The sequence below is a fragment of the Eublepharis macularius genome, chromosome 6 (genome assembly GCF_028583425.1).
Source record: "Eublepharis macularius isolate TG4126 chromosome 6, MPM_Emac_v1.0, whole genome shotgun sequence".
NCBI lineage: Eukaryota > Metazoa > Chordata > Lepidosauria > Squamata > Eublepharidae > Eublepharis > Eublepharis macularius.
The window spans coordinates 43,330,965-43,339,134 of record NC_072795.1 but is presented as its reverse complement, the minus strand read 5'-3'; the positions used below and the strand labels follow the sequence as shown (position 1 = coordinate 43,339,134).

The window sequence follows — 8,170 nt, the reverse complement described above, 5'->3', positions numbered from 1 at the left end:
TGTTTCATAGCTTCTCAAAATAGTTAAGAAAACACAAGATTGCAAAATTATTAATACGTTTTTAGCTACATTTCCTATGAAACAACATATCCAAGATTTCATTTAAAAGCAGGGAGGCAAGAACAATCTTTTGTCAGGTGGTTTGGCATTGCCCCACAAGTTCTTTTTTAGTAGATCAAAGCATAAAACACAATTGTTTGATGAAGTATAAATCACATTTTCTTATCTACAGAAGGGAGAAATGTCTCTTTTGAAAAACATTTAATATGAAAAATATACGACAGAATAAGAAGTAATCACAGATTATATGCACACAATAATAAAAATACAAATACTTAAACACAACAGGACTAGTATAAGTTGCAGCATCCAGTAATTTTTTGCGCAGCTGCCATTGCAGAGTTTTGCAAATAGTAATTATGTGATGCAGCATGAAGTCTGTCAGTTGTATACTGCCAAAATCTGTAATTATTTCAGTTACACGTGACAAACACATCTGCATATGTTCAAAATGAGCAATTTTGCATTTTCTTGAAGGAACCATTTCTATTTTTGGATTTATTTTATGGCTTAGACTTGTGGGTGAACTACAACAATTCTGTTGTCAAGATTTTCATTTTAATGACAAGGGTTAAGTACTCCCATTTAAAATAGCAGGATCATAATTGTTGTTGACTCACTGGATCATTTAATACAACCTCTTTTCCCAAACCAAGATTTCCGATATCAAATGAATCCCTAAATGTACTGGTCCAATCTCCCCCTCCCCCTCGAAAAGTGAACAGTTTCCATCAGCAAGTTGTTCCACTACTGAACTGTTGTTTTAACTAGGAAACATTTGTTAATTTGCCAAAATCTGCCTCCCTGGTTTGCCACGTTCTCAGCAGACAATTTGAACAACTGTTGTACTTTCTGACACTTTTTACAATATTATTGGAAATTGTCATCATAGTGTTAATTCAACACCCTCTTTCCATCTGGCCCGTTAATGTGCTCATTGCCTAGATAAAACTGAGAGACCAGGGGAGCCTCCATGATGGTCAGAGTCAGAGTGCCTTGCTGCACAACACAAAAAGCCTACCCTGTCACTCATTTTTTTCTTTAACATCATTTTACAGGTGAGTGAGTATATGAACCAAAGGAAAAAGTCAGTTTTACTCTTTAAAAAGAGAAAGGAATGTTCCTCCTTATTAGTAAAGAGATATACTTTGATGGACAATGCTTCTGGGCTACCTTTTTTCCTCTTTGAACACCTATTAGATTACCAAACATAAATTGAGCGAGTTAAGCTTTTCCTCAAAAGAAGATGAGAGGTTGTGAATTTCTCAGGGATATACGGCTGGCCAGCCTTGGGACTAAAATGCAGTAGGGGTCTTTGTATTCTTGTGAGGAAAGCTTCTCTTCTTAAACTTCTACTTGTCAGGTGGCTGTTAAAGGTAGCAAGGTTAATTAAAAGAACACTGGAGCAACACTGGATTATTTTATTTATTCATTTAATGAGCCATAAATTTGTAAAAGGAATGACTGTGAACAGTATTGCTAAGTAGAGTATATATTATTTGTTTGCTATATGTATGATAGAGTTGCCAGCTCCAGATTGGGAAATTTAGGAGTGGAAGCTGGGCAGAGTGGGATTTGGGGAGGGGAAGGACATCAGTGCAGGATAATGCCATAGAGTCCACCCTTCAAAACAACCATTTTCTCCAGGGGAATCTCTCAGCTGGAGATCAGCTGCAATTCTAGATCTCGAGTCCATCACCTAGAGACTGGCAACCCTAGATCATGCACTCACTAGCTATACTTATTCAACACCATTTTCTGCACTGCTTATCTAGTTTAATATTGTTTTGTTTCAGACTGCTGTAATCCTTGTCCTATTACATTACTTGCCAGATGTCTCATCCTATTGACCACCTTGGTGTACACTATGTAATTCTCCTTGAGTCTCAGTGGGGAAAAGAAATGTAATGCATTTGTCTGCCTCTTCTCAACAGTCCCTAGTTGATGTTACTGGATCAACATAAAGACTATCTCGTTATCTTAAATTAGCCACCGTCCTTCTCTAACGGTTATCCAGTTGCATCCTTTGTCCTCCCAGGAGCGATGTACATTTTGCGGGTTCTACGGTTGCTTGAGAGCGAGTAAGCCCCACTGAATTCTTTGGCACTTACTGCCCATCGAACATGCCAACAACTCTCTCTTTGAGACTGTTCTCTCTTGGTGTGGTGGAAAGTGCCCTCAAGTCGCAGCCGACTTACGCCGACACCTACTGGAGTTTTTCAAGCAAGAGACTAACAGAGGTGGTTTGCCATTGCCTGCCTCTACATAGCGACCTTGGTCGTCTTTGGAGGTTTCCCTTACTAACCAAGGTCGACCCTGCTTAGCTTCCGATATTTGACGAGAGCAACCTTGTCACCGAAGAGGAGGAAAAAATGGGAGCGAGCCGTTCACCGACGATCCACGGCCTGCGCGTGCGCCCTACCGGTTAGTGGCCGGCGACGACTCGAAGTTTGCTTCGGCGCGACAAGTAACGCGGCGAAAAGCTGCTCGGCCGGCGGGTGCGATGCGTCGCGCGCTTTGTGGCGTCACAGCATCAAGCGGGCGAGGCGTCGTCATCTTTCCTGCCGTCTTTCCTTGGCCACGATTGGGTCACGTGGGGCTGTTTGGTTCGACCTGGCGCCGCGTACGTAAGTTGGAGCCTTTGCTTGCGGCGGCTTCTCAGGGCTTGGGCGCTTTGTTGCGGCAGGGGCCGCCGTTCCCCTCCCCCGCCCTCCAGGGAGCGCGAAGGCGGCGGCTGAGGGGTGAGGCGAGGCGCTGCCGCCTTGCTAGAACGTCTCCCTGTAGCCGGGCGGGAAAGCGACGCTGGGGGAAGGAGTTCGAGCAACGAAGCTCCACCTGCGCTATTGCGGGGGGAGGAGTCTTTGTTGTTCCGTATCTCTTCCTTCATTGCCTTTCCTCCAGTCCAAGGACTGCGCACTTTTTCAAATATCTGCTTGTTTAGAGCCGTTTCTCCTCGTGTCCAACGCGAAGAGGCTTGTTAACATGTATAAATAAAGCCGTTTATTGATCTCGCAGTATTCCCTAACCCGAGGGCTCAAGGTGATTTGGTTCGCACACAGCATACCCCGTTAAAATCTAGATAGTAACGAAAGACGCAGCGGTCCTATCTACTGAAATGTAAGCTCCTGTTTTATTCACTGGGGCTTTCAGGAAAGTGTTAATAGGATTATAGCCATAAACACCCAACCTCCGGTTTTTACAGCCTAAGTCCTGTTTCTCAAAAATTAACTTGAGAGGCACACTGTGCAATCCTGAACACGTTTCTAAATTAATTGAAAGGCTCGGAAAGGTGTAACTAGGTTTAGAAGTACACTATTACTTCCGGTTCTGAAAGATGCGTGGCTTTGGCAACTTTTACTGAGATGGAGCAAACCCCCGGAATGTGTTTGGCTCCACTATATAGCAGCAAGGGTGCCTATATGGGCTGTGAGTTGACTACTTGCATTACAGTTAAGATATATACTATGTATCAGTGGTACTCACTTTGTGGCTTGTTAAGAGCCACATTTGCGCTTACCGTCAACCAAAAGAGCCACATGACTGCTGTATGACCTTTATGTTGCCCCTAAACTCAAGCATACAGAAAAAATAAATACATTTAAAATTAATATTAAATATATAATGATACATTTTTTAATACCAGGTTGCTTCTGAACTTGGAGGGCTGTCTCTCCCCACCACTGTTGACTCTTAGCCAGTTATTTAGTATCTAGAGTGAGTGCAAAGGCTTCTTTCTCTGCTTTCTCATTCTCTTTTCAGCAGGGGACACAACGGGTCAGGTGAGAGACTGAGAGCCAAGCTACAAGTGACACCTGACACAGGTTCGACACCAGTCAGTTTACGTCAAGTTTTGATGGGAAATGTAGGGTCCTGGTTTTACAGCTTGGCTCTCCATTACAGCTGCAAGACCAAGATGCCTGCCTACATTTCCCATCAAAACTTGAGGGAAGTGTCCAACCTGTGTCAGGCATCACTTGTAGCGTGGCTCTGAGAGTCTCTCTGCATAAGGGTGGATAAGGGTGGGAGGCTGTTGGAGAGATCAGGCCCTCATCTCTGGTATGAGGTTTGCGGTTCTGGGCTCACAGCTTACCCATCCCCTAGTTCCTGTGGTGAGTACTGTTTCAAGGTGGGAACCCTCTGCCGGCCACAAGCCCCACTGGATAACGAACATGCCCGCTTTCCTGAAACACGGGATGGGTGCCAACTTTGGGTAATAGAGCTTGGAATAGCCACATGTAGATTCCACTGAGTGATTGTTACTGCTAGCTATATAGAGAGAGATAGAGACAGACAACATCTATATTATATACAATTGCCTTTTCCTATATAAAATTTTATTGTTACATTTGCATATGGATGTTTCAGTAGTTTTGAACATAAATGACTCAGAACAGTGAGTAAAGTCATACAGTGTTAGCTAGTGCAATAATGTTTGTGCAAAGACTCATATACGAATTGATGTCCAGGACTTCTCAGTGGACTACATTGGCTCTACCAGTGTCCTCTTTTAACCCAACTTTCCCCTTTCTGGGGGCCATTTCACATATTCCAAAGTCCTCTTGTGATCCTGCCTAGGAATTGCATGCCTAGCACACAACTCGCAATGCACATTGGTGGACCAGAGGTTTGTGGACACCAGTACTTTGTAATGCATGAAATTGCCCTGATACCTTTCTCATTGTTTCAGGAGCATGAACTCCATTACTCCTACAGGGGTGGATTTGCCTGTATTTCTTGATCAAACTACTACAAAAGTTTCCCCCCCCAGTTCTAGTGACACACGTGCTGTTTAAAACATTCCTTTCTGTTGTTGGAGAAGAATCTTCCTGTTTTTGATAAAATGTTCATTCAGCACACACTGTTCATGTATGTCATTTTCATTATATGCCAGGTTTATTTGAGAGCAGAACTTTCTAGTCAGTTAATTTGACTCTCTAATTTAGAAGATGGTAACCCAGAGGTATAGCTCCACAACTATTGTAGCAGCATTTTCAGTAGTGACTTTACAGCAGTGCTGAGCTTTGACATATTCAGGTCATGACTAGGGAATGACATAGACATAGGAAGTAAGCAATAGTCTGTTATCAAATTATTTTAGATTATACTCATTATTTTAGATTATACTCATTTATTTGGAAGTAAACTTCAAAGTCAACAAGCATAGGACTAGGCTCCATGTATAATCAGATTTAGTTTCATTGTGTTCAGAATAGGAATTACTGAAGGGATCCTGCATGGTATCTAAATGTTAGGGCACATAGTTTTTATACTTCACAAATATGGCTTCTTCCAAATGTAAACAATGCTAGTATTTTTGATCTGTAGGGACTTTTAATTGCAACATATCATATTAGTGCTTCAGAAATGGTATCAGGAGGGTTTTTTTCTTTTGCTGGCTAATATTTTTTCCATTTCTGATCTCCAATATTTTGATACCACACCCTGATATATTTGTTTCTGTTTAAGTTTCCGTTTAAATGGGGAAAAGCGAGCAGATGTAAATTAGACTATAAGATTAATTCCTCTAAACTTCCATTTGTTTTTTCAACAGTTGTTCTTTTTGTGTGAAGATACATTATATCCTATAATTGTATAAATATTGACTAGCTGCACATGTATTTGTCCAGAATGGTGTTTCCTGAATTTTTAGTCTCTGGGATACTTTCCCTCCGCCCGGGATCAAAACTGGAGGTATTTTTGACTCTTGTAGTCAAAGTTATTTAATACATTCTGTTAATAATATATTTTCAACTAGTTCCTAGAAAAATGAGCAGGCAAACTCTGCAGTAACAGAATAGCCCAGTTAATATTGCCTCCTGATGTTTGGGATTCCCTTGTGCTAAATGGGCTACATATGAGAATTCTGGTGCTTCCATACTTCTTTGTTTGTAGGGCTGCCATATCCCTTGATAGGAGTGGAGGATCCCCTGGCTGGAGCGGGGAGGGGGGGGGAGGTCCATGGAATGAACCCAGGAAGGAAAAAAACCTCCCAGACCAGTGCAGTGGGTGCACTCCCCCTGGGTGCAATGACGTCACTTAAGGAAGTGACATAATCATACCCAGAAGTGGGCATGCTCCTTCCAGATAGCACACGTGGGAAGATCCAAAAGGTAAGTGCCAGGTGTCCCCCCCCCCCAGGTAAAGGGACCTGACATCCCTATATATAAATATTAATGAATTGGACTTGGACACCACCGCTTGGACAAAACATTTCAGATTTGTCATATCGGCAAATGAAATAATAAAGCAGTTATCTGGTAAAAATGAATAGTGTTCCATATTGCGTGTTAAAAGAAAAACATGGTTTGAAAAGGTTGTAGGCTGTTGATGTAGAAGGCTGTGATCTTTTAAACATTTGAATCTTATCAAGCAGATATTTTAAGGGCAGGCTTCTGATAAGAGTGTTAATATTTTAATTCTGGGCTGTAAAATCCACTGTATTTTAATTATGAATATAAGTCTAGCTTTATTTTTTCTGCTTTCTATGGTTGAATTGTTTTCTTCCGCTTCAGTATTATTTTCATAGCTACTTCATACCCTGTTCTTCAGTTTACAAACAGGTTATATTTTACCAAAGAAAAGAAGCACCGCTGTTCCACTTAAATACATCCTTAAATACTTTTTACTAGTTTGACACAAAACAATCACATTCTTAGAATATGTAGCTGCCAATATGTGTTTTGTGTAGGTGACAAAAATGTAGGCACATGGCAGTCTCAAGTTAAAGACAAGCATCTACTTCAAGTTTATTCTGCAAGCATGTACGTTGGAAATCATTTGAGAAAACAGAATAAATCTTTCATTGTCTAAAATGGCAGTAGCCTTTTAATACACCCAGCAAAGATTGGAGGAAGAATGCTTTAAGCAGTAGAAAATATTGTGTTGAAAATGCATTGCATTCCAAAAGCACCAGAGAGGTGTTTGAATAAATGCTTTCTTCTAGGTCATGATCCATCGTAAAACATAAGGGCCAACTTCACCTTACATGCAAATGTGTATATTAGAACCCAGATGCCTGAAGTTTTTAGAAAAGCATCTAAACCCCTTTGGGTCGGAGGGATTTAAAGCAGAGATGCGGCAGCATATGCTTAACGCTTTTCCTATCTGTAACGCTACTCTGCTCCACATCATTTCTTGATGTGATTCAGAATGCATGTTTTTGGGGAGTGGGGAAGCAAGAGGATTTGAAATGAAGAAGTAGTAATCAGGATATATATCCCCAGTCCTTGAAGCTACTTTTCTTTAAAAAAAACCCAACACAAATACACAATATTACCCACCATGATTGGTGTGTAATATATGTGTAAAACAGCTAGCCTCTAATTATGATGCTAGTGATGCTTAAACATTGGGTCCAAGTTAACACTTAATTCGCATTTATTTCAGTAGGAGAGTTAATCAAGTTCCTAATGCCAAATGTTTTTAAAACATTCAGTCCCTCGACCACCCCCAAGATTTATATAGGGTATGATAAGAATTCTTCCTGTTTTCTCTGTCATTTGTATAAAGTAAAATTTATAAAATTAAGTAGATTTTAGAACTGTTTTATGTTTTATTAGTAATGTTGACATGATGATTGCATATGTATTACTTTTTCAGTTTTGTAAATCTGTCTGTTTCCAGATTTCAGCATTATTCTAGGATTTGACGTTTCTTTGAGTAGAAGAAACAGTTATGCAGCGGAGAAACAAAGCATCGAATGTCGGATTGCTTCTGCTACTTTCTCAGATCTATCAAGTTGGATTGAACAGAATTCCACCTGTCACACTTGTGACATTGGCAATAAACATTTTTCTTTTTATACAACCTCTGAAACGACTGGATGAAACATGCATTAGCGTTAACGAGTGTCTTTACATGAAAGATTGGCATCGTTTATATCTTTCACCATTTCATCATGCAGATGATTGGCATTTATATTTTAATATGGTTTCCCTGCTTTGGAAGGGAATTAATTTGGAAAGTAAGCTTGGAAGTGCATGGTTTGGATATATAATTGCATTGTTTTCTCTGCTAGTTGGAGTTCTATATATGATTCTGGAAATTGCACTTGCAGAACTTCTGGATAATCCTATGTATAAGCTAAGCTGTGCTGTAGGGTTTTCAGGTA

The 8,170-nt window shown here is 40.6% G+C and overlaps 1 protein-coding gene across 4 annotated transcripts in view; it reads left to right on the top strand.

Annotated features, from left to right (window-relative positions):
- The first annotated feature begins 2,629 nt into the window (after positions 1-2,629).
- The window catches only part of RHBDD1 (rhomboid domain containing 1), a 42,140-nt gene continuing 36,599 nt past the window's right edge, over positions 2,630-8,170 (top strand). For 2 of the 4 annotated variants that reach the window (XM_054982097.1, XM_054982100.1), the window contains exons 1-2: positions 2,630-2,687; positions 7,684-8,167. In XM_054982097.1, the coding sequence (XP_054838072.1) occupies positions 7,735-8,167 (433 nt within the window). In that variant the 5' untranslated portion in view covers positions 2,630-2,687; positions 7,684-7,734. Of the gene's footprint in view, positions 2,688-5,611; positions 5,752-7,683; positions 8,168-8,170 lie in introns of all 4 variants that reach the window. The other 2 variants (XM_054982098.1, XM_054982099.1) reach the window with 2 other exon arrangements.